At 34.0% G+C, this 27,742-nt stretch overlaps 2 protein-coding genes across 3 annotated transcripts in view; one reads left to right on the forward strand and one right to left on the reverse strand.

The window, feature by feature from the left end:
• The first annotated feature begins 1,745 nt into the window (after positions 1–1,745).
• Positions 1,746–6,882, forward strand: LOC101897722 (protein farnesyltransferase/geranylgeranyltransferase type-1 subunit alpha). The gene is made up of 3 exons (XM_005175827.3): positions 1,746–2,013; positions 2,075–2,429; positions 6,201–6,882. Exons 1-3 carry the CDS (start codon positions 1,878–1,880, stop codon positions 6,688–6,690), a joined length of 981 nt encoding a protein of 326 aa, XP_005175884.1. The 5' UTR covers positions 1,746–1,877; the 3' UTR covers positions 6,691–6,882.
• A 3,618-nt stretch (positions 6,883–10,500) lies between these two features.
• Positions 10,501–27,742, reverse strand: part of LOC101897890 (uncharacterized) — a 63,225-nt gene continuing 45,983 nt past the window's right edge. For both annotated transcript variants that reach the window (XM_059131183.1, XM_005175828.4), the window contains 3 exons: positions 19,089–19,205; positions 18,550–19,025; positions 10,501–16,085 (listed from right to left, as the gene is read on the reverse strand). In XM_059131183.1, the coding sequence (XP_058987166.1) occupies positions 15,734–16,085; positions 18,550–19,025; positions 19,089–19,205 (945 nt within the window). In that variant the 3' untranslated portion in view covers positions 10,501–15,733. The remainder of the gene's footprint in view (positions 16,086–18,549; positions 19,026–19,088; positions 19,206–27,742) is intronic.

Below are 27,742 nucleotides of genomic sequence, written 5' to 3' on the forward strand. Positions count from 1 at the left end.
AACTATGGTATCCCAACAAATAAACGCCAAACAATTCTTATCATTTTTATATCATACACACAGCCATTCCTATATATTTTCTTTATAGTGAAGGATAAAGTTAAATTATCGGGTTCTCATTATTACATATTTCCTTTAAGATATATCCTTTTTTTTTGCAGAGATATGGCAAGCGTTTTGGAAAAGTAACTAGTAGTCATTGAATTTTTTTCACAACGGCATCTTCATTTTAGTTTAAAAATAATAAACAAAACGAATTTGTAATAAATTTCGTGAAATAAATCTATAATTCAGTTCTTCAATATAAAAAAACGATTTGCGATATTAATTTTTTTATTTGATTAAATTTGCTGTTATTACCTTACTATCAATATAAAATATGGCAACATGAATTCAGTAAACTTTACATTAAAAGATAAAGAAAAAATGGTGTGACCTTTCGCTTACCGGGCAGTTCATATTTAAATGAAACTTGTAATAACAAAATTGTACAACATGGTACCCATTTACGTCGAAAATTTGCATTTATTTTCCAAACAAATTTGAAATAATTTCAAATTATTATATTTCTTATTCAAAACAATACACACACTTACACAAAATGTGTATATGTTTTGACAGAATAAGGGCATCAAAAGGGGTTACCTTTGTTCTACCTTCAGTTATTTTGCCATGGTACTAATTGGTCTTGTTGTAGTAGTATAATTATTACCAGTTGTTCTTCATACAACACAGTAAAAAATTGTAAATAGTATCAGATATACATAATATGCAGAACAAATCAATTTAGTTCAAAAATATATATTTTTCTAGTTCCGACTGAGAGTTGGTCTTAAGCATGGTACAATAAAAAGGTAAGGTAGAGCTACCAGCTGATTACAATTTTTTCTAAGTGTGCCCGACTTCTGCCAATTTTGTGTATGTATTTATTGTTTTGAAAAATTAAAACAAAATATTTTTAAAACCAATGCTTGGAAAACACGTACATTGCGGCTCACGCATTAAAGCTATTAACCAGTCTAGCCATGGAATTGAAAGATTGAACAGTTGGATCATATTTTCGAAAAAAATCCAGGCATTTCATTTATTTTTCGCGCTATTAAACTCCATGGTAGAATTAAGAAGGTAAAGTCATGCAATCATATATTTACAATTTTTTTTCAAAATTATTTATTTAGCAAAATCTCATTGTCAAAATGTATGTTTATAAATACATAGTACATACACAAATCAGAGATGGGAACCGTTTTTCTATGCAGTGAAATTTGACAAGGTAAATTACAGAAAATGCAGTGATGGGGATACTTATTTGAAATGATTTTACCTTCTTAATTTTGCCATGTTAAACTCACTTAAAAATGAGGAAAAATATGAGAACAAATTTTTGCATATAATTTGAATTGTGTCGACAGAAAGCGGGCACAGAATCAGGGCTGTATTTCTGTAGTTTTACGAAGCTGTTCTACCTCCTTATTGTACCATGGTCTTAAGAATTTTTTCACTTTTGCTCCTTTGGGGCATTTCAAGTTATATTTGCTCAAACGATATACCGGCATTAGTTTGGGCAACGTATGAACGTGTCACCAGTTTTCAAGCAAAAGTCGATTTGTATAAACTATTCCCTATATATTTTTCGATCTCTAAATCTCTTGCTGTCTTGTCGTTCATTTTGTTTTGATTCGGAGCTTTATTACAATTTTTTCTTCCGTCACATTTCTTGATTGGAACGGCGCCATTTCTGACAGAGACTTTGTAGTCAGGAGAGAAATATTGCATTTCTAACATTACAACTTTACTTTTGGACTTAGTCATTGCCCAATAAAGGCCGCAAATAAGAAGTTCTATTCCATAACTGATTTTAATTCTTACAAATCAACATGAGCGATAGTTCTGATGACGAATGGAGTGAATCCTTTGTGCCATACAGCCAAAGAAATGAATGGAAAGATATAACCCCATTACCACAGGATGATGGATTGCATCCAGTTGTCGCAATTGCCTACAGTGCAAAATGTAAGAATTTTTTTTTTTGTGCTAGATTTTCCTTTTTCGATGTAAAACAATTTTTTTCCAGTCCGTGAAATATTCGATTATTTCCGTGCTATATTGGCTCGCAAAGAAAAATCCGCTAGGGCTTTGGAGCTGACAACAGATGCCTTGCGCCTCAATCCGGCTAACTACACTGTATGGCAGTATAGACGTGACATTTTGCGAGAGTTGGGTAGCGATCTGAACGAGGAGTTAAGCTATATTGAAGAAGTTATTACGGAGAATGCCAAAAACTATCAGGTTTGGCATCATCGTCGTGTTATTGTGGAAATGTTGAATGATGCATCCAAAGAGTTGGAGCTGACAGAAATGGCATTAGGCACTGATGCCAAAAACTATCATGCTTGGCAGCACAGACAATGGGCTATAAGAACATTCAAGTAAGTAGTTGGTTTAGTAAAAAAACGTCGATACGCATCGTTGCTGACGTTTTGGAAAAGTCGGCCCAAGACGTACTCAAGACATGAACCTACAAGTGGAAGGATACTCAAACAAATTAATTTAATATTGATAGTTATCAACCTTCGAATGTATAATATCATGTTCGAGATAAGAGTTAACTTGAGAGAAGCGTCAAAAATCCTCTCGTTTATTCCATTCCGTAAAGGACGTTGTTTAACTTATATAAACAGCGCGGAAATATACTTTCTAAAATTTTCACTTATGGTTTATTTCGAAATGTTCGTCAGAAACTTCTTAAATCATTTTACGATGCCTTTCCATCACTCAGATGAATGAACGTTTCTTTTAATATCCGTCCACGTTTGCCTCATTTATGGTGTTCATTTCATTTCATTTATTTCATACAATTCAATATAAATAAGCCAACATGGCCAAAATCTTATATTAATATGCAACAGTATAAACACAGCCTATAACTATATTAACATAAAAAAAAACCTTAATACATAACAACAAATTTACAAGAATTATACAAATTATATTTATAAACAAAATACTTTAAATAACAATAATCAGACCCTCAGACACAACTTCTCCACCAAGCTGAACAACAGTTAAGCAAGGCAGAGAGGAAAAATGCAAGAGGCATCCATACCTTAAGGTGCTAACCATCACTCGCTTCAAATCGAGCAAATGTAGCAACTACAAGCATAAGAACGAAATTCTTACAAAAGAGAAAAGAAAAATAAAATAATAACGTTACTCAACAGAAATTAAACAACCATAAAAATGGCCCCCCAGCCAATAACTAAAAAGAAATAACAAAAATAACCCGCAACCAGAAACTCAATGAACAGACAAATATTCAAAACACCTCTTCCTGTATGTATTAAAATAGTAGGTAAAATTACGTAGGGTCAGAGGCAACTGATTCCACAATCTCGCAACTCTCACAATAAACGCCTTTTCACCAACTAAAGACGAAAACCTCGGAAGTAGCAATTGCGGATTCCGAGATGATCTACAAAACACAAACTTATTATATAAAGGAGAATTAACATTAATCATAATCCTGTACTGACACAAAAGTAGGCGATACTCAACATATCTGTCAAAAGACAGACCAAGAAACTTAATAACATACTGTGTTACATGATCACTACGGCGCAACCCAAACACATACCTAACAATAGAGTTAACAAGTTTGCGCACGCGCAAAATTTGGCAAGCATTGGTTCCAGAAATTACCTCCAAACAATAGTTGACATGAGACATTAATAAGGATCTGGCTACCATCATCCTAACACCAAGAGGCAAGTGAGCCTGAAGACTATAGAGCCTCCTAAGCTGAAAACGCACACGAGACAGCAATGAATCAACATGCGCAGAAAAATTAAGCTTGGTGTCAAGGACTACACCTAAACATCTCATCTCATCCAAAACATTAACCACAAAAGAGCCAACACAGATGCACGGCATAGGAACATTACGAGGACTATTAAACAGAAGAGCTTCGGTTTTATTCCAATTGACAGACAAACCATTAGAGGAGATCCATGCAGAAAGCAATCCCCACTACGTTGGCCATTCTGCAACTCAAAGAGATCTGCACTTCTAAAGAAGACATGAATGTCATCCGCATACATGAAGACCTCACACGCAGAATTAGGTACGGAACCCATAATATCATTAATGAACATTATAAAAAGCAGAGGGCCAAGTACAGACCCTTGCGGGACACCACACCGAACAGCACAAACATCAGACTCAACACCCCTGTGCACAACAAACTGAGATCTCCCACTCAAATACGACGATATCAATCTACATGATGAAGAAGAAAAACCAAATTTGTCTCTCAGCTTATAAAGCAGAAGCGCATGATCCACGGAATCAAAGGCCTTAGACAAGTCAAGGCCAACGAGCAAACCAACATCAGAACCATTGAACACATCACGAATGAGATCAGTGAGGGCTAAAAGATGAATAGTGGTGCTAGAACCACGCCGAAATCCAAACTGAGAACTACTCAAATATCTATGGTCATCCAGAAACTCCACAATAGCATCCTTAATTATATGCTCAACTATCTTCGACATAGCCGGCAGGATGCTTATAGGTCGAAGATTCGTCTGCTGATAAGAACTCCCCTTCTTCGGCACAGGCACTACACGAGCAACCTTCCACGCAAGCGGAAAGGTTGACGTCATAAAAATACAATTTACAAAATGCAGAAAGTGAGAACAAATGTAAGGGAATACACATTTGAAGAACTTGATAGGTATACCATCAACACCTACAGCATTTGACTTAACATTCCGCAAAGCACGCAACAAATCCTCCATGTACACACAGTCAAATCTAAAAGAATCAAAACCATTTGCCCCACTAACCACAAAATCCCGAGATGAAGTTAAATTACCAACACTACAAAAGTAATTATTAGCAGCATTGACATCAATAAATGGGACATCACAACCATCATCAAGACAACCAAACGACTTTAACGACTTCCATATCTGCACACTACTCATACGACCAAACATTTCCTCATAAAATTTCCTTCTTTCATTACGCATGACAGCCTTACAGCGGTTTCTGTACATACAAAATATTTGCCTGTTGCGAACCGTAGGACACCTACGCCACTCCAGATAAGCCTGATCCCTAACGTAACAAGCCGATTTCACCACATCCAACTCCAACCAAGCATCATTTTTTGGGCAAAAAGAACTGGTAGCAGTGGGTACGAAGGACAACAAATTTTGAAACAAGAAATCAAACAACGCCAACTGTTGGTCAACATCACTCGTAAGATACAGAGGACTAAAATCAAAATTGCAGACATAATCTTCCACACCCCGCCAGTCGGTCCTACGAAAATCCAGGAATTCAATAACTTTTTCTTCGGCAATAACCGGGAGTTCAACACCTCCAAAAATCAACGCATGGTGAGAAATACCAGGACACTGCCCCTGCAAGGAAAAATTCAAAGCCAAGGTCTCAGAGACCAGGCAAAAATCAATCAATGAGGTGGTGCCACGAGCAACATCCAGGTGCGTCGGACAGGAATTGTGCACAACATAAAGCCCAAGAGATCTACAAAGTGTTCGCATTGATAAAGAATTTAATGGTTTAAACAAATTGCAGTTAAAATGTTTGAATGTTTTTAGTTGTTTTGGAACTTTAACGAGTAGGAAAAATCTTCGCAAAGTAGAATATGTTCATATTTTAAAATAACCCCATCCTCCAGGCCTACAATTATGGGTATTTCGAGGGTCCTAGCTCCATTTTTGAACTAAAAGGACTATATTTCGGAATTTTTGGATATTTTAACAAATGACCGCGCTTCTTGTAGACAATTGGGCAGGATGTAACGTTTTTAAGGCGACCGAGGTGGTCAGACGAAAATGCTTAATTGTAAAATGCAGATTGATCGAGTTCAGCATTCGGTTTAAATATGAGCTTAGACTAAGAATGAAACCACTAAGAAGATGTCAAAAAAGGTGAGAGTCCATAAAAGGTCTTTTTTTTTGACTGGCTTAAGTCATCGGACGGCATCTTCGAAAAAAGGAGGTTAGGGCCAACATTAAACTAAGTCAACCTAAAACTCATTTGTTCCCCTACAAAGAAGCCAGCCGATGACTAAAGCCAGACAAAAAAGAAAACGTTTTATGCATTCTCGCCTTTATACCTTATTTAGATATATTTACTAATATTAATTTACTTGTTTTATTATTAATTTGCAGTCTTTATGACGGTGAATTGGCATTTACTGATCGCCTAATATCCGAGGACATCCGCAACAATTCGGCATGGAATCAACGTTTCTTTGTACTTAAACATTTCGGTTTCACTCCGGAGGTAATACAACGAGAATTGGAATACACCATGAATCGTATACGCATTGTGAAAAACAACGAAAGTTCCTGGAATTACCTTAAGGGTATTCTGCGACAAAGTGAAAGTGGTTCCCTTTCACAATTCCCCCATGTCATAGCATTTTGTGAAGAGCTCTACAATAATAACTCTAGATCACCGTACCTTATAGCATTCCTGATTGATGTTTACAGTGAACAATGTTTAGCAACGTCTGATGGTGGTGAACGAGAAACTTTGTCCCGTAAAGTGTATACACTGTGCGATGATATGTCCAAGAAACATGATATAATACGTCGTAAATATTGGCAATATGTTGCCGATCAGCTGAAATCGAAAGTAGGTTCGAAACAGTTGTAAGAGTTGTGCATCGAAAAGTGCCAAAAGCACACTTCCAAGAAACTGCATACAAAAGAAGTTAACTTTAGGTTTAGTTTGCCACTACCAGTCACTTTTCCAGGATTGCATCAAGTCAGATTTTGTCTAAATGTTTGTGATTTAATTTCATTGTCTATTTTTAATAAAAACAGAAAATACTATTTACATAAAGAATACTTTTTTTGTTTTGTTTTTCTTTTTATTTATGAACATTTTAAGTGCTACTGTGGTTTAGTCAGGTATGTATGTTTTATAAAACAAACGGACTTGTTATCTGTTGCGTATGCTGTGAACGTGAATATTTAGAATGTCAACAGAACTGATGTTATCTCGAAAACAATTTATTACCTTTCACAGATGGTGGGGTTTAACATTGAAATGTATCCAAGGGGATATTCTTGTCTCATTCAGAAAATTGCGGCTATGAACATTACGATAATATTTCATATCTAATGAAAACACAAGACAGTTATTAACATGAGTATTTTACAAAGATATATTTATGGTAAGAATATATTTATTGCCAAATTGTTACACATGTTTATCATTTTGAGAAGACAGTCGCTTGTCACATTAAACGGTTGGTGATCTCTTGGGAAATGCGATGCACCAAATCTAATCAAGCGTTTTGTTTGAACAAGATTGTATCTTTACAGAAAACCTAGGAACTATAAAGCGAAGTGATATGTAAATTGTAATTTGATAATACGTATTGTTCACCATTTAATTGCTGATTATATGTACTCGTTGTGAGTTAATACTCTCGGTCTTATAGCTGAATTGGGTTTATTCCCATATAAACTTAAATGGAGTATACATAGGATAATAATTAATGAATAATTTTATACAAAGAATGAGTTAATGACCTCCTCGTGCCCATCGCACATTCGAAATACTTTCGATTGAAAACAATTTTTATGGTATTTAAAATGTTTGATAAGCATACCTTCTATCTAAATATATAAAAGAGTACTGAAATAACTGACTTGAAATTTTGCACAAGGGTCAGTTTTGGTGAGTAGTACCAAAATGTACTATAAATTCAATACTAATAATAACGGAACGAATTAGATTCCGAATATTGGAATGAGAGTCACTGATGAAGTACAGGATATGTTTCAAAGGTTTTTTGGAAATTCGAAATTGTTGGATACGAAAAGTCCTAAAATGGTACTAACTTTCTAAAATGGTACCATTTGGACGAATACAGCTAAAAACTTGAAATTTGTTATGAAAATCGATATCGTAAAGTAAATTTGATATATGAAGGTTGTTTTGGAAATGTGTAATAGGTACTAAATGGTACTAAATTATGCCTTGGTTAAAGGGATAGAGATATAATTCTGGAATTTGATATTTTGATAACCGTTGGTATCTGAGCTTGAGATTTGAAGTTGACTTTCGGAATATTTACTAAGTTGTTCGAAAAGTACTAAATTCAACTAAATTTGGTATCGGGTGAAGGGATAGAGCTGAAACAGTGAAATTTCACATTGCGATAACTGTTGGTATCTATGATTGAGATATGGAACGGTTTTGCAAATGAAAACTAAAATTATATGGAAAGTACGAAATAATACTAAATTTGGTATTGAGTGAATGTATAGGGCCTGGATCTCGAACCCCTCTTGGTATCTTCGTTTGAGATCTTGTGGTGGTTTTGGTACTAAATTTGGTATTGGGTAAAGAGATATGGCTGAAATGCTCAGATTTGATTTGGTTGGTTGATCGGGTTTTAATGGTTTACATATGAAGACGTTGAAATAGTGCAATAATTTTACTAATATGTTACTTCAAACTTCAAATGAACGATTTGAAGTCTTTTTGGCATAAAAGGTACATATTTTCTTATTGTTCATTCCGACAAAAGCAAAAACCTCAAAAATATATAAAACCTTGAAGTCTGAAAATTCAGTTCGATGTACAAAGTTTTGATCAAAAAATTCTGTCAAACTGAACAAATTGTTCATTTTGAGTATTAAACAAGTTAAAAAGTATCAGTCGGTTCTGCCGACGGACGTATGCCCCCAGCCAATGTTTGATTATTTAAATATGTTTTGACTTCTGTTATGTTTATTCAAACTCTTGACCCTATATGGAGTGGATTCTGAAGGAATGGACCAATATTGTCCATTTCATATCGGACCTAAATAAATACGTTTTAAATGTTGCGACGTACCAGGTTTGGTCTCTTTTGTTAACTTCGTCATAAAATCCATATTCATCCCAAGTTTCTGATTGAGAGAAATATTCATATATAATATATAAGTTATAACAGATTAAAGTATTGAAAATTGTGACCCTATGTGGGTGAGGTACCAGAAGGGTTTCGCAAGTATATATCACCTTCACAACAGATCTTGTGTTAGCAAAAATGTTTGTATGTGTGAAATTTGAAGAGAGTTGAATGCTTATTTGGCTTGAGCCCTATGTGGGGGAGGTCCGAACTCTACCATCTTTATAACAGATCTTGTGTTGATGGAAATATTGAGATGTGCCAAGTCTAAATGGAATCGGATGTTAATTTCCCGTTTTATGAGCTTAATGAATACTCAAAATTTCGACCTTTTGTGGGGGAGGTACCAGAAGGAGTGAACCGATATATTCCTTCATAACGCCAGGCCCTGGGTTAATATAAATATGGGGATGTGTGAAATTTGCATACAATCGGATTTTTACATCACATTTTATAAGAGTTGTAATTATTCAAAATTTTGACCCTTTGTGGGGGAGTTACTAGATGGAGAGGACCGATATTGTGCTTTTTCGCACCTGACTTAGCACTGACGCAAACATCAATCAATTATTTTGTTAAATTTTTTATTTTCAAATATTAGAACAGTGTACCATACCATTGTATTTTGTTGTTGGAAAATGTTCGGAAAGAGCCACCAATCCTCCTGAGTTCCCTCGTTTTTTGTCTGGATTATTCTTTCCAGAAGTTATTTTAAATATAACTCCTATGACAAAAAACTTGTTTTACCCAAGTGACGAGATCGTAAGCTCAATAGAAGAGAAACCAAAGAATTACATAAAACTAAAATTCTTTTGAAATATCTTCTAAATCTTACAACCGCACTTATAAACACTTTTATCTTTCTCCACTTGTTATGCTTTCGTTTTACATGAACGAAGTATCATAACCATGTACGTTGATTCTGTCTGTTACAACAAAAACCCCTTCGTCGGCACGGTCTATTTATAGAACAATGTTGGCTTATTTATTCGGGATACAATAGTATTTTGTTGTTGCAAAATGGTTAGGCTTAAATTGTCAGGTCGGGCCTTTACGAAACCTAGGTATTCCCTGCCTTACCCCCTGGTAAATATTACCATCGTTCTCCACTAATAAACAAATGTTATTATAAAAACAACAATAAAGGGATTAAGCCTGACCATTTTGCAATAACAAAGCATTTTCAAATATTTTTTAATCTGAAAATCCATTTTAGAGCATAATTTTTGTGCCAAAAACTGAGTTTACTCAGAAAGAAGCAAGTTGAATGCGATATTGAATATAAATATAAGAAAATAATAAATATATTATTCTTCGGCCTCTCCCCAAAAACTAATTTTTGCCTGAAAATTTAAACCTTTTTTCTCCTTGCGTCACAATAACATTTCCATCAAACAAATAAAAGACATTTTAGTTTTTCTTGTTTTACCAATGTTTTGTTTATTTTCATTCTTTTCTTTTTAAGGGCTTTCACATCATTCATCGAATTTCTCATTCGAGAGTACATAGTTTTCTTCTTGGTTTGCATTCTTTCACTGTTTTTATGCATTCTTTCGTTTTTTATTTAAATTTATTTTATTCAGCTTTTGGAGTTTGTTTTTGATTTTTTCTTCTTGCGTTGCATGTTTTATTCATTTTATTGTTTTAGATTTATTAATTAAGTGACCTTTTTCGGTTTTTGTTTTTCAATTTTCATAAAACATTTGTTCATTTTTTGGAAATTATGTTGCTGTTGTTGTTAATAAAAATTATTAAATTTTTATCGCTTTTAACTTAAAGCAGAAGAAGACGTTGTTTTTAATGTTTAAAAAAAATATTTGTTTTTTTCTTTGTTCATTTTATTGTTGTTAATAGTTGTGTGTTGTTGTTGTTTTTTAATAATTATTAAATATATATAGATGTACGTAAATTGTCATAATAAATAGTAAATATTTGGGCAAAAAGCTTCAAATTTTTATATAAAAAAATAGAAATAAAAAACATAAACGGAAATAAAATTTGAACCCTAAGACATTTAGAATGTCCTGTTTTTTGTTTGTTTTGTTTTTTTTCTTAATTGTTGTATAAATGTAGTTAAAAGGATTATATAATAATAAATAAATTTGAAAAAGTTTTTATAGTGCCGTTGGCTTTGTTGCACGACTCTCTTTTTGTTTTTTTTTGGTATCTTAAGGAAAACTATAGTTAGAGTATTCAGTATTTAAGGATTTTTTATTTTTTTCTTTTTCATTGAAAAAATATTGAAATAAGTATAACTTTTTTTTGGAAGTGTGACTAATGTAAAAATAGGTGTTTTTGCTAAACCAATACATTTGCATATAGTAGAGAATTGCGTCCTTGTTTAGTTTCCAATGGATTTTAATAATTAAAGTACTTTAAAAGTTTGTTAACTCAAATTGATGTTGACCAATTCGAAAGTGTTCCAAAAAAATTGCAAATACGAGACACACAATTGCGACAGTGATAGAAAATAATTGGACCGATCTCAGTCGATTTTAACTGCTAACTTTAGCATAAATACAAACTGTTGGTTGACAAGATGTGCTGTAGCCAATTTGATGTAGTATGCCAAGAAGTAGGTATAAAACAGTAGAATTATGTTTATTGTTTTTATTTTTTGTAATAGAAATGTTCTTATGATACCTTCCAAACATAATTTAATTGAAATTACTCTGATTTTCGTCTGTAATGTAAGATTTGATAGAGCGAAATATTGATTGCGCCCCAAAATATTGGCAGGAATTGAATTGATATTATTCTCTTCATCCTCAAAAAGGAGTTTTCAAATACTACATTGAATAGCCACTATAGAGAGATCGTATTACATCGGTGGCTTGGCAGAACTCCATAGAAAATAATGCAGACACACACGGCATCCCTCTTTCTGTTGAAGATGTACCACCACAATTTACTATGGGTGATATTGAAACAGCTGGATACGCCAGGAGTTGAGTTTAAGAAGTTGATGTCCTTAACCTGTAGCTAGCCATCAAAACGGCTGTCCAAGACTGGACAATGTCCGGGTGGAACGCCCAACAGACAAGGATGCCAACAAAGGCGAGACTTTTGGGTTTGTCGTTAGGATCGAAGATACTTGTTCTTTTACTTCTCCCCATTATAGGGAAAGATATCCAATTGCCGATCATCAAAATGGATTCTGTTCAAAATATCGTACCACAACAGCATTGTTCATACCCGTAGAGTAAAACAGGAAGTGATATGTATCCCCGAAACTGGGAATTCCAGACAGCGTAGATATAGCTGATGATTCCATGATAATGGCATGGATTCCTGCCGTTGATCACGTACGCTTTAGGTTAACCAACTATCCACTTTTTTCCAAGCAAGAAATACTAAAATATCCACAAGTCGAGATCCTATGGGACACGTTCGACAGCATATTGTCTGCGATAAATTGAAAAGTAGGAACAAGATCCTGAAAGCCAAGGCAAAGATAAGGGGACGTTTTCGTTGACCATTTATTATGGATTACGTCGGACTGAGGGCTCAGTGTGTTCTAGGAGTACTAATGCTATGGGGTGGAGGAGTATTCACCAGTATGCTTTTAAATCAGATAAGCAGAACTGCAGCACGCAGCATGTATTGCTGTTATAACAACAACAACTCCTGTCTAAGCTAATCCATTGGTGAAGATCCTTTTCACTACTAATTACCCACAATAAATTACATTCACTAAACGGTGTCGAATGAGCCAGTCGCAAATCACGCGGGAAGAAGTTTGTAAAAAAAATGTATATGTAATATATTTTTATGGTTCGTGAATAGAGCTATTATTATAATATAATTTGAAAGGAAAAACTTCAAAAACAAATACATATATTTTTCATTGCGGAAAAATGCAATGAATGTTGTGGGTTTTGTATTTCTCTTAACGCTTACGAAGAAAAATTACAAGAAAATAAATTTCGCAAAAGCATTTACTTCGCTGCGACACCGAAATTTGGTGGAGAAATCGGTAAAATTTTTATTGGTTTTGCTGCAATACATGAATTCATTCCATAGATTTTCCTCATCTGCAAGCCCTAGACGAATTTCGTGAGTATCTCAAAATATTATCAAAATTAAAGGCTAATGAAATTTTGAAACTCCGATATTCGCCAACAAATCCTGATTTTCAAATGAAAAGTTTCGTATTCTGAAAGGAATATCCTGCTTTGAATCGATTTCTACTAAATTTGCCGAGGATTTGTGACTTTTCAATTCGGGCTTGTATTACCCATTTGGATAAAAATATATATGGAAGCTGTATGCAAGTCTGAAGCGATCTTGATAAAATTTGGCAAAGGTATTTCTGAGCTGCATTTGACATATTTCCCCGAGTATCGTTACTACAAAATGCATATTACGACTGTGCAGGACATATTCAACAAATCGGATGAATAATATATATGGGTGCTATTGCTATATCTATACCGATTTTCACCAAATTTAACACACTTATTTCAAGCCTCAATTTGGTCCTAAGTGACAAATTCCATTCCATTTGGCCAAATATTACACGTTTGGAGCACAATAAAAGGCAAATCGGACGAAGATATATATGGGAGCTTTATCTAAATTTTGACCGATTATCTCCAATTTGAATAGGGTTCGTCCTTGGGCCAAAACAGTTATTTGTGTAAAATTTCATCTGGATCGGACAATAAATGCGATATGTACATTGTTTACAAAAATACATTGACTGATGGACGGACGGACATGCATAGATCGACTTAGAATGTGATTCTATGCAGATCATCAAAAAGAGCTATGGGTCTATATTGTTTCCTTTTGCCTGTTACAAACAAATGCACAAAGACAAAGACCCTGACCACCTTGTGGTATAATGAGAATTAGTTTATGTTACTCCTAAAAGTATGCTACATTTTTAGCAATAGTTTCAATTTTACATAAATGAGAACAAATTGAATTATGAATGAAAAAAGTCGAAATTAAAGTTAATTTGGTCGCTAACAAGCCGAAAAATTCCGTTAATTACCGAAATCATAAGCATATTTTGTCGTTAACTCACAACATAGTTACAGTGTCGCACTACTTATTCTTTAAAATCTCCACATTTGATCTGAAAGTCTTGTATAATACGTTTAAATCCATAGCTCTGGCTCCAAGTTCAAAATAGACTTCATAGCGTGATCAATTATAAACTCGTTGAATATGATTAATGTTTTTGTGGACGTGTCATGCCAAACTTGTAAATACAGACTTTAGGTAATCATAAAACAAAAAGGATTTTATCGATTATACACGCATTTAGAATGTATTATTGCGATTTCCTAATCTTGAATCTTCAATGTTTGGACATAATATTTTTCTTAACAAGTCCCAAAAAAAGACTTGGAAGTTATTTCATGGCACCAAGGACGGATTATATAACCACAAAAACTAAAAGTATGTTATAGATCATTACGCTCTAATAAGGGAATATTTCTGTAACATAAATCTAATAGTCTCAGCCAAGTCCTATTAATTAAGCCACAGAGGAGGCGAATTTAGCCCTTAGTCTTTTCTTTGTTTTCTTCCAAGAAAACAACATCTCACAAATTTTACGTTTTAAAGTTGTACATGTATATTCAGAAAAGAAATATTTTTATATATATTTAATCAAAAAGTTGTATTTTGACAGCAAAAGAAGATAACAGTAGGCCTCGCCGTGCCACGTCGAAAATACATTTTGGTCCCAGCAAAAAAAAAAAAAAAAATAATAAATAAAATTAACATCTTTAGTTTCTGGGTATACATTTGATAATCCTTAATTCCACTTTCAATCCATTTTGTCTTAACTTCCACCTTTCACAGGACTTCTTCATTTTATCAACAATTTAACTTTAAGCAACGATTTTTTCATGCATCCCATTTGTCAATGCAATTTTTTGCAACACTATTTTCGAATTGTGGTAATTCAACATTTTTGTTTTAGGATTTTGGTTTTTGTTACATTTTCATAGAAAACCTAACTGGTATTGGGAAGAACAAACAAACAAAGAAAATCAATTTTCATTTTTATTTGTTTGCTTGGGTGTTTTTAGTAGGAGTGAGTAAACTTTTTTCAAAGCGAAAAACAAAAAAATTCATAAAAGATATATAGTTGAGGTTTCCTCGTTAAGATTTTGTTTTCGTAGTTTTCGCTTTAAAATTGTGGGAATATTTTTGAGGGTGTTAGTGGTTTCAGTTTTTGTTTTTTGTTTACTTAATTCAATATTCTTGGTTTAATTAATAATAAGATTTTTATATGCATTATTTTTGTTTTGCTTTCTTCCTTCTCTTTTTGTTTTTTTTTTTTTGGTTTTGTATATAGGGGGAGAGATTTGTTTGTTGTTAAATACTTCATTTTTTTGTTTTTCAATAATAAACTTAATAGAGCATTGTTGCATTTTTTGTTTTTGTTTTTATTTTCTTTTTTTATTATTAATAATTTGTTTTGTATATAGTTTTCCTGTTGCCTCTTTCTCTTGTCATTTCTTCATATATAATTATATTATAATAATAATTTATTTTTATATTTTGTTTTTCTATTTTCATCACTACATGCTTATTTTCCCGGTATTTCTGCAATAGAAATTTGTCGGCCTTATTTTAAAATTTACTTTCTGTATGTGAGTGTATGTGTGTGTTTTGGTTTTTATTTATTGTTTTTTGTTTTTTTTTTTTTAATTTTTTATTTAGTTAAAGTATTCAAAAATTTGTTTTTCATTTGTGTTGTTATAGCGTGTCTGTGTTGTTTTGGTGATTTTGTTTTGCAGTTTTGTGTTATAATACCTAACTAGAGATTTACTTATCCTCGCCGATGCCCTCATCGGCTGTTGTGGCCTTCTTATCTTGGCCCGAAGCTTCATCAGCAGCTTTAATATCACACTTTTCAGCCAGCATATCTTCAATGCCTTCATCTATGGGTTTATTCTCCGCTTCTGGTTCCAGTTCGGGAGCTGAGGGTTCAGGACCACCGTTTGTGTGTATAGGATTCGGTGTCATTTTGACTCGGCACGTTTCATAGACTTTTTCAAAACCTAACTTAGTATACAGATTACGAGAAGCATCGTTTTGTGGACGTATCACAACAAATGGTTTATAGCCTCGTTCAATAACTTTTTTGGTTAAAGCTGTAGCCAAACGAATGCCATAACTGAAAAGATGAAAAAGAAAACACTTGTTTAAAAATTGTTTAAAGAAAACTATTTAATGTTAATCCTAAAAGTATGCTATATTCTTAGGATTTTATTTTTGCTCAAGGATATAGCACTTAAGTTGGGAGTGCAAATAAGGATTTTTGCTGGCAAACGACCCTGCTGTCTTTTTCGTAAAGGAAACCCCACTTTATGAATTAGAAAAATTGGGAATTGTTGTAGACGTTATAAGCGCATGAATTTCAGCACAAGTAGGGCATGATAGAATTAAGAAGAAAAAATCATGCAATCAACTTGTTTCAATTTGTTTTTAAATAATTCATGTAAATTCATGAAGAATGTTAATGTCCTAAAAAATTATTTTTTAACCCATTCTTGGGACTCGGGAAATCGTTTAAAATTGTACTCCTAAAATCAAACACCTAACCCCGAAAATCTTAAAAAATTGTTCTTAAAAATTCTTATTTTTATTTCTAAAACGCATTTTTCAAATGTTCATTAAAACGTTAGGCTAATATTTTTTTTTTCTAAAAATCCTCTCAGCATCATTCGCACAAATCCCAAAGTTTCTAAAGTCCACTCAAAGATATTCCTAAAAATCTAGCCCGCGTATCTAAAAGTCTTCTCAAAAGCAATTTTTTTAATCCCACTTCTTTTTTTTTCAAAAGCTCTTAAAAATATTCTCTAAAAGGCCTCTAAACCTATCCTAAAAAAATCTAAAAAAATTTCACGCTTATTTTTATAAAACTTCCTCACATATATTTGAAAGTTCTCCTCCCATAAATTTTAAATTGCAACCTTTACAGTACTTTAAAAATAACTTTCAAAACCCAATCTTAAAGCTAGATTACACAGAATTGTATATAAAGGAACTTTTTGCCAAAACTATCTCTAACATTTTTACAGCACACTTCTAGACGCTCCACAAATTTTTAATATAAAGAGAAACGCTTTATAAATTAATACGGTTAGACTCTAAATAAATTATAAATAAAATGAAAGTGCTTTTGTAGACATGTACAGTATAGCGTTACTTTAAAGTTTAAAAATTGTTTGGAGCTCCTTAAAGTATTCTATAATCTAAACAATTAAGAATGAAAAAGTCACTTTACATATGACTCTAACATAATGAGTAACCGGACATTTACAGCTCAGAATGTTCTTTAAAAAATCAATGCTTATATCTTTAAAAGTCCTCTCAAAAATATTCCTAAATATCTCGATATTATTATCTCTGAAAGACCTCACAATTTTTTTTAAATCTCGCGCTGAACAATGTTTTCATTAATAACAGTAATTTTGGAAAAAGAAATAGTATTTCTCTGAATGTCTTTCCAAGGATATTCTTATGTCTCGGAACGTCCCCCCAAAGTATTCTTCAAAATTGACACAGTAAAGCCGAAGCCAAATTATAAAGAGCAACTGCGTTAAATTTCAAGAGTGCCTCTGATATTCCTTTATAATTTGACATTAGCAAAGCTAGAAAATGAAGGGAAGCCTTAACTATGTTTTGACCTTTATAACATTACACAAATAACTTCAATCTCCCACTCTTATACTTACTCTTATAGCTCAGATAGTGCAATTAATTTGATTTCAAAACACCAATGCTTATATATTTAAAAGTACTCTCAATTTTTTCCATCACTTATAAGTCTGGAAGTTTTTCCCAAAAATTATGAAATATTTCCCACTTATATCGGTCAAAGTCTTTTAAATATAATTTTCAAAACCTCACTTGAAAGTCTTCTAAAATATGTGGGTAAAAGTTCTAAGATAATAGCTCTGAAAGTTTTTCCCAAAAAAATATTTATACACTCCACACTTATAGCTCTAAAGGCTAAAAGAGGCCAAACTTAAATCGTGATTTCCGCTGGAAAATACGGCAATGTTGCTCTGGCAATTTTCATAATTTAAGCTCTGATCTTTGTTAGTCTTAAAGGTAATGATATACATTTTGTCATAAAGGAATGTCAGAGTCGCACTCGAATCCTGCCGTCGTTTTCCCTCATAGATTTACATTAATATGCCATGTTATGATGCCAAGCTGCTTACGTGTTTTGACCTTAAGTTTTCTTAAAAACTAACTGATATATAGGCTATAGAGGCGCTTCTGAAAAAATATTAAGCTTCAGAAAACATTCCTTAAAATCCCACACTTATAGTTCTGAAAATCCTGCTAATTTTTTTTTTAAATCAATTTATTCTATCCCTAAATCTCAATGAAAAGCCCGATAAAAATCCAATATTTTGCTCCCAAATATATTGCTATGTCTTAAAATCTTACGTTTGAATGTCCTAAGCAAAATGTTCTTAAAAAATCTGCCTATGACTCTCAGATATAGTTTAAAAAACCCAGCTCTTATAGCCGTGAGAATTGTTGTAAGTTATCCTTAAAATGATCTTAATTTCTCGCCAACCCATTCAGATAGCAACATAATTCAAAACATCTCCCAAACTCACCCCAATCTTCTATAGTTTGGACGTGTTTGCATGGAAAACATAGCGCCATAATATGAATGTACCATCCATGCGGCCAACTCGTTCGTATCCTTGCGGAAGACACCCAGGCCGGGCAGTACTCGAACCAAAATATTAAAAACATCAACGCATTCGATTTCATTGGCCGGATAGAGATCATGTATGTGCTCGACATCCTCCACTTTGAGTGGACGCATCTCGGCGTCGTCGGGCAAATCATCCAATTGCAAGTCCGTATTGAGTTTATTGCACACATAGATGTCGCCCTCCAGCCGCTCCATGATGCCCATTTTCTTATAGAAATCATCCAGGCGATTCATAATGGCGATGTGCGTAAAATTCAGGTACAGTGGTAGTGACCAATCGATTAGAATGTCTTCGGTGCGCATCAGATCGACATGTTCGATCTGTTCCGAAGGGCAGAAGATGCCAAAGCTTCGGTATATATTGTTTTCGGGCTGTGTGGAAAAATAAAATTGTATTTAACATTGAAAGAATAGAGAAAACAATCTGCCATTTACCGTTAGCGTGCATCCTGGAAAGTGTAAGATAATGGGTTTCTCTGGCCAATCTTTCGATACATAAAATTTAAAATCCCAAACACGATCATTCAGGTACGTTCGTATTGTTTGATGAAACTGAAAGTAAACAGAATAAACGGAGGAAAATTAAAACAATGCAGAATTAGTGAATATAACAAAGTATTACTATAGTAATATAAGATTAAATCTTAACGACGTTAACTTGGGAACATATGAAGTTAAAATCGTTAATACAATCGGCTACTTTAAGTCGGTTAATGATGTCCGTCTGTCTGTCGAAACTATAATATTTTTTTATTGAAATATATACTGTTTTTGACATCTATGCTGCAGAGATTTTGAGAAGAGTTGAAATCGAGATACACAAAGAAGGAGAGAGAAAAAGAGTGAAAGCAGCGATTGAGAATATTACAAGCATAGATGGGCAAAATATTGAAAGGGGAATTTTTAAAAGAATTTCAAAATAACTTTCCTGCGTCGAATTTTTACTTATTTAATAATTTTGAAACAGGAACATAATCAAAATAATTAACAAAAAAAAATTAACCAAATAAGGTGACACGGTAAGACAAGCTGCAGATTTGTCTTTCCTTGAAATCAATCATGAAAGAATAATAGAGTCCTACTATGTGCAAGTATTAGAAGTAATAGATAGCCAACTTGTATTTTCAAAATTCAGTAGTCACCTAAAACTGATACATGGAATATAAACATTGATTTCGCAGAGCTGTTCTTTCTTGTTCGTCTTCGCTGAGAAAAAGTACAAAGATAAAGATCTTTTCATTTGGGCGCCATTGTCCTCATGATCTATTATAACGCTCGTTGTTTTGCGTGAAAAACTCATAATTTTAAAGACCGTTAGGTCAGTTCCGTGGTGTTCGATATGTATCAAGCTGGATTCAATCCTACATAGCTTATTACAAATATAAACGGCGATAAACTTGTCCTGATCGAACTTTTTATACCCGAACTTCAATATTAATGAATGATTTCAATGTCAGAATGAAGCATCAGCTCATGGGAAATATGAATAGGGCCTCCAATGTGACATTCCAGAATCTCAAGCACTTCATTTGAAAAAATCAGATAAAACCTTAGAAATCCGTAAAATTGGACGGAATCATTGGAATCAAGCCGCCGACTCTTATGACAAAAGTCCCTGGATTTCTTCATTTTATAAGAGCCGACTTTGTTGGCCTTGTAATGGCTAAATTCAATCTTTGAAACTGTATTAACAACAATTAAGGTGTGAGTACATTAGAGTATTTTTTTCGTTGGCATAAATTAATCCATAATAAGCCCATAATTAAAAACTGGTCCTTGGTTCTTTTACGAAAAAGCCAGCCATTAACTTATGCTTGAAAAAAATCCTTTGCCTACTGAGTCTTCTAACTATTGAAGTCTTGCCTAGAGGGGGCTTAGTCTCCGGCTGTTAAGAGAACTCGGTCATTTTGTTTTCCACGAGATTTTTGCAAGTTTTAGGGCCTTCTCAGCAATCAATCAATGTTATTGTAGTTAGCAGCTGAGCGTTGTATTGTATTGTATTGCTCAAGATTTCTTTCTGGCAACTGTGAAGATTTTAAATCAAATCTGCAGACTACTTTAATGGGGTGTGTCCTTGCCCACAGATTCTCTTACAAAATGAAAAGACAATTTGTAGCACCATGTATTGCTTCTGAAGCACGGTCAAACCTATTTTGACCAAATCATAGCAGTTTTTGGATACATGATTCTCCTTCACTTCGGGGGTAAGGGGTTGGTAGTTGTGTCAAGACTTTGTTTTTTTTTTCGAGTCCTTCCTCATCTATTCAATGTCGTTAGGATAATGGTTAAATGTATGCTGCCATCGGATCCAGTTCGATCCAGCCGAAAAGTTTGGTGGACAATGTCTGGGACAGTGTAGACATCGTCCACAAAAATTTTCGGCTAATGCTTAGAGGACTTCGATGGCTTGTCACGAATCAAAATAGAGGTGGCCAAGTGTTAAGTGCTTGGTGCTATTTAATGGCTTGTATTTCTCGCCGTTTTTTAGATCTGTCCGTGTTCACCATCAAGCCAGGATTGTTGGTTCATTTTAATTTCTGTCTAGTTCTGGTTTAGGAGATGAGTCTCTTTATATCTATATCATGGTACAAATGTGGCACTGACACCCGGCACTCGTGGAGGCTTCCAGGAAGTAACGAGGAATACGTTAAGGTCAAAGTAAAATGAATACATGTGGTCTAGCTTTGCGGCAAGTGTAAAGGTCCGACTACACGTTATGTTAAAATCGCATGTAAAGTAACTTTTTCATGTACTTTTTACATTTTTATAGCATACTTTGAGGAACTTCCAGAAAATTTTAATCTTAAAAGTAATACAGGGTGAGTTAAAAAACTGCAACAAAGTCAAACGCCATAATTTCTACATTCTTTTTAATTTTATTGAATGAAAGCAAAAAATATCGGAAATAGCATCAAATTTTAGAATAAGATTAGATTTGTTGGAATTGGTGACCTTTGGCACGAATTATGTCCTTCAAGCGGCCAATGAAACCGTCACACCCTGCCGAAGGTTACTCTGTGGTATTTTGTCCCATTCCCGGCGAAGCGCTTGCTTGAGGTGATCGACACTTTGTTATTTTTTAGTGCCAACCTTGCTCTCCAAAATGCTCCAGATACAATAGTCCAGCGGATTGGTATCCGGAGATTTTGGTGGCCATTGTGCGCTGGAAATAAAGCGAGGAAGCTCATTTTGTAACCATTCTTGGGTGGCGCGTGCTGAGTACGATGGTGCTGAGTCCTGTTGGAATATCCAACGTCTGTGGCAAAAGTGTTTGCATGTCCAAGGTTTTAATACACCCTCCAGAATATTTACGCGATAATATTCGGCATTTATTCTGATGCCACGGTCGATTAATACGAGCGGAGAGCGACCATCGGCTGTTATGGCGACCCACACCATCACGATGGCCGGCGCTTGAGTTCTGGTGGCCAACCGAAGGTGCACATTTTCAGCTGACCTCTTTGGCAAGTAAACACGATCATTTTGTTTGTTAAAAACTGCTGGACAACGACTGTTTTTTTATCGGAGAAAACCAAATTCGGCAGTTCACCAAGCGAAGCAACTCTTTAGCTCTTTTGAGTCAATTTTCTTTCTGTTGCGGTGTCAGTTCTTGCACTTTTCGGAATTTCAATGGTTTTACCCCGAGCTCATTTTTCAATATTTGCCGAATGGAATATTGCGATATGTTCAACTCACGAGTCATTTTTCGGTCACTGCGATTCGGGTTTCGATCAAGTCGCTTCTTTATTTTTCAAACCATTTCTGCTGATGTTGCTGTTTTCTTCCATCCACTTCCTTGACGTCGATTTATACACATTTAAATGCCGGAGTGCTCTAACGATAGCCACTTGTGGTTTTCCAGCCAAATATAAAGAGATCACACTATCACGCTTGAATTCCATCACGAACAATTTTTTTTTCTGGAAAATTCTTACCAAAATGTTTTTATACAACTGTAAACAATATAATGAGCTGTCACTGGAATAATTTTAACAGCTGCCGGACGAGCGGCTTAGAAATTACAGCAGTCTGAAGTTGGTTGCAATTTTTTCATTTCACTCTGTATATTAATTTATTCATAGTATATGATAAATATATATGTAATATATATGTTTGTGGAATTGTACAGTATATATTAATTATACCTTACACCACAATGTGGTCAGGGTATTATGTCTTTATGCATTTGTTTGTAACAGGCTAAAGGAAACGAGATAGACCCATAGTTCCTTTTGATGATCTGCATAGAATCACATTCTGAGTCGATTCATGCATGTTCGTCCGTTCGTCTGTCCGTCTGTCAATGTATTTTTGAAAACAAAGTACAGGTCGCATTTATTGCCCGATCCAGATGAAATTTTGCACAGATCATTTGTTTGGCCAAAGGACGAACCCTATTGAAATTGGAGATAATCGGTCAAAATTTAGATATAGCTCCCATATATATCTTCGTCCGATTTGCCTTTTATTGTGCACCAAACGTGTAATATCAGCCCGAATTGTATGGAATTTTGCATATACACCCAAATTAGGCCTGAAAAAGGAATGCCAAATTTGATCGAAATCGGTTCAGATATAGCTATAGCTCCCATATATATTGTTCATCCGATTTATTATTTTTGTCCTCCGCAGCCGTAATATGCGCTCTGTAACAACGATATTTAGGATAATATATCAATTACAGCTCAGAAATACATTTGCTAAATTTTATCGAGATCGGTTCAGATTTGTATATAGCTCCCATATATAACTGCGTCCGATTTACCTTTTATTGTTGGTTCACAATAAAACGTCTAATATTTGTCTAAATGGGATGGAATTTGGCAGTTACGACCGAATTGAGTCTAGAAGCTAGTAATTTGGTGTAGATCGGTTCAGATATAGCTATAGCTTCCATATATATTGTTCATCCGATTTGTTGTATTTGTTACCCACAGCCGTAATATGCACTCCGTAACAACGATATTCAGGGAAATATATCAAATACAACTCAGAAATATCTTTGTCAAAATTTATCGAGATCGGTTCAGATTTGGATATAGCTCCCATATATATCTTTATCCGATTTCAAATTAATTGTGCCCCAAATGGGCAATACAACTCCGAATTTAAAAGATACAAATGCTTCGGCATATTTAGTCCTTTGAACTTTAAACCATAAAAACTTTTAATTGTTATGTGGAGCTCTACTAAATTAGCAAAGTGGTGTAGGGTATCATAAAGTCGGCCCCGCCCGACTTTAAGACTTTCTTTACTGGTTTTTTATATAAATTCATATAAAAAAATGTACAAATTATGGCGTTTGACTTTGTTGGAGTTTTTTTTATCTCACCCTGCATGCTATGCTCTAAAGCATTTACTTTCAAATTACGTATTAGGTGAAACGCCTTAAAATATTTTCTAAATATGATGAATATAGTTTTGGAAAGTAGAAGAAGTATCTTTACATATGACTTAGCAATTTAACCCATCTTCATTATTGTACCGAATATTTCGAACAAAGACTTTTTGGCAGTCACGTTTATTTTATTGCACAGATCCCCAATACATGTGGGCTTTCCATCCGCAACTAGTGAAGTTGTTCTGATGCATTCAGCTATGATTCCGAAAGTTCAGGGATATCTAACAATAACTCTATTGCCTATAATATATGTTCTTAACAAAGAAAGTATTTGCAATACTACATTGTGTCCATGAAATGTAAACATTACTGCAGTAACGGAATTTGACATTCACCACAAATTGGCGATACAATTCTACAAGGAGCCCTACATGTTTGTACATATTTGTGTGTGTGTGCCAAAGTTTATATCATCTTCACGGACAAAACAAATACCAAAAAAAAAAAAAGAAATAAAATGACGCATTATGTATGCTAAATGACTGCTTGGCAAATTGTTAGGACGAACGTGTGTGGATTCTTCATTTCGTTTCGACCTTGTCACTACCAAGGCGGAACAACACTTTCAAATGCATCGTTTCGAATCGTAATTACGGGTATTTAGTGGAATTTATTTCTTGGTTAGCACTTTGGCCATCATCTCTACATGGCATAAAATGTCTCCAAGCAGTAATGATTGCTCTCTTCAGGCAGGGAATACCCATCAAGCGGTCTCACATCCAATGCATCGTAAAATTCCTTTGTTTTGCCCGATTTTTCATTTTGGTAGGTGATTGCTTTCACCTGTTTCTGTGTGTTGGTGTGACTGTTGCTGTGGCCTCGGAACAAATCTATGCCACTTCATTCGCATATGTGTGTATGTGTGAGTATGTATGAGTATGTATGTATGAAGAACACACCTTTCGAATACTCAATCTAAATAAGTCCTTCAAATGTTTTTCCTTACGTAAAGCACATTCAAAAGGGCAACAGCAACTCCTCATCATCGAGACAGTGATATTTACGCCTTGTGTTCATTGCAGGGGTTCCAGTTCCAATTCAAATTTATATTCATTTATGGAAGTATGTATGTTTATTGCTAAAGTTATGTGTTTTATGCGGATATTAAAAATTAAAATTGTGTAAATTCGAAGTCTGCCTTTGGTCGTAAAAAATTACATTTTATTTTAATTAATATTTTAAAGTTCTTAATTTTATTTGTAATTCCTCGAAATAAGAATTCTGTATCGAATTAGCTATTTTCGTCTGTTAGGTCCACAGAATTTTTTGGTATTGAAAATGTTAATCAATGGACCCACATCCAATTTTTCTGTCCAAAACTATTTTAAATTTTCCCTATGTAAACCCTGGAAAACAAAAGTGACCTCAATATCAAATATCAAAATTGCAGCTCTATAATTTCGCCCAATACCAAATTTAGTAATATTTAGTACGCATATCCAAAACAATATACATCTCTCCATCCTAGATACCAACAGTGATCCAAAATAAGTACCATTAGGTACTTTTTGAACAATTATGGTACCCTTTCCAAAACCATCAACAGATCCATATCAAATTTCAAGATTTCAGTTCTATTCTCTTCACCCAAAGTACGCATTTTCAAATCACCACCAAATCTCAATCCCAGATACCAGCAGAAACCTCAATATTAAATTTCGGGATTCCAGCTCTATCCCTAACAGTCATCAATATATGAAATTTCAGAATTTTATGTTTGTTTTCTCTTTCGAGACGAGCTTAATGATCTGAAATTTGCAGTGAAAAGGAAAGCCAGATAGACACTATCACACACTCACCACTATGCGACGCTTTTCGCCGTTGGTTAAGCGGCTCATCAGGCATATTTGATGTGTTTTTTATGTTTATCCCTTCAACCAAAACCAAATTTAGTACCATTTAGTACTTTTCGTATACTTCATCTCACAACCACAGATACCAATAGTGACATCCATATCAAATTTCAGTTTTCCAGCGCATTTCCAAAACTGCTTCCGTATCCCAATTCCAGATACCAACAGAGACCTTAATATTAAATTTGAGGATTCCCGCCCTATCCCTTTACTCAATACGAAAGTTAGTACTATTTAGTACTTTTCATACAATTATAGTACATATTTAAAAAACCACGTCTATATCTTAACCGCAGACACTACCAGTGACATCTATATCACACGTCAGGATATTATATATATATATATATATATATATATATATATATATATATATATATATATATATATATATATATATATATATATATATATCTTCACCTTAACCACAGACCTCTTCCAGGTACCAACAGAGACCGCATTATAGAATTTAAGGATTCCAGCCCTATACCTTTACCTAATACCAAATTTAGTATGACTTAGTAATGTTCGTACAATTATGGTACACATTTCCAAAATCACGTCCATATTTTAATCCGAAATACCTGCAAAGACCTCAATATAAAATTTCAGAATTCCAGCTCTATCCTTTCACCCAATACAAAATTTAGTACTATTTAGTATTTTTCGTACAATTATAGCACACTTTTCCAAAACCACTTCTATATCTTAACCGCAGACACCAACAGCGTACCTCAATTCCAGCATTTTATCTCTATCGCTTCAACCAAGACCAAATTTAGTACCATTTAGTACTTTTCGTACAATTATAGAACGTATTTCTAAAACCAATTCCATATCTTAGTCCCAGATACCAGCAGAAACCTCAAATTATTGCCATTTAAATTATCGCCTTATACCCAAATTATTGCCATTTAGTACTTAGTACAAACATAATACACATATCCACAACCGGTTCCTTTTATATCATCCACAGACACCAACAGTGACATCGATATCAAATTTCAGGATTCCAACTTTATTCACCTTCACTCAATAACAAGGTTTTTACTATTTAGTACTTTTCGTACTATTACAGTACTCATTTCCCAGATCCCCAAATCATCAAATTTTTGCTCTATTTCTTCAGCCTATACCAAATTTAGTACTATTCGTACAAATATAGGATGCATTTTAAACCACGAAATGTTAAGTTTTAGAATTGTATTTCTATGCCTTCACCCAACACCAAATATAGTACAATACGTACAATATGTCCAGGCTTCACATGAACAGAGACCGTAATACCAAATTTCAAATTCTAAGCATTATCTGTTCACCCAAAACCAAATTGTACGAAATGTACTATTATTTAGTCCTTTTCGTGTATTTGTAGTACACATTCCCAAAACTACCTCCTTATCACAAACCTACCACAAACATGGACCCCAACACAAAATGTCAGCTTCAGCCATTCATCCTATATCAAACTGTTCCAAATTTAGTACAGTTCGAATATCTCAATTCCAGATAGTGCAAATTTCCTTAAAATTCAAAAATTCTTTATCTCTGACCTACCCAATACCAACATTTCAAAATTCCACCTACATCCGTTTCTTCCCAAACCAAACTGTTCCAATTCCGTATAGTTCGCATATCTCAATTCAATATAGTGCACATTCCCAAAACCACCTTCATATATAAAGCTTAATTTCCAACCATTTCAAGTTTTTAGCTTTATTCGTTCACATAATACCAGATGGCAACATTTTAGAATTATAGTACCATTTTAGAACTTTTCATAACCTCAAAGTTCGAATTTGCAAAAATCATTTGGTACATCTATCATCCACTCC

Source organism: Musca domestica, unplaced genomic scaffold, assembly GCF_030504385.1.
Source record: "Musca domestica strain aabys unplaced genomic scaffold, Musca_domestica.polishedcontigs.V.1.1 11, whole genome shotgun sequence".
Taxonomy (NCBI): Eukaryota; Metazoa; Arthropoda; class Insecta; order Diptera; family Muscidae; genus Musca; species Musca domestica.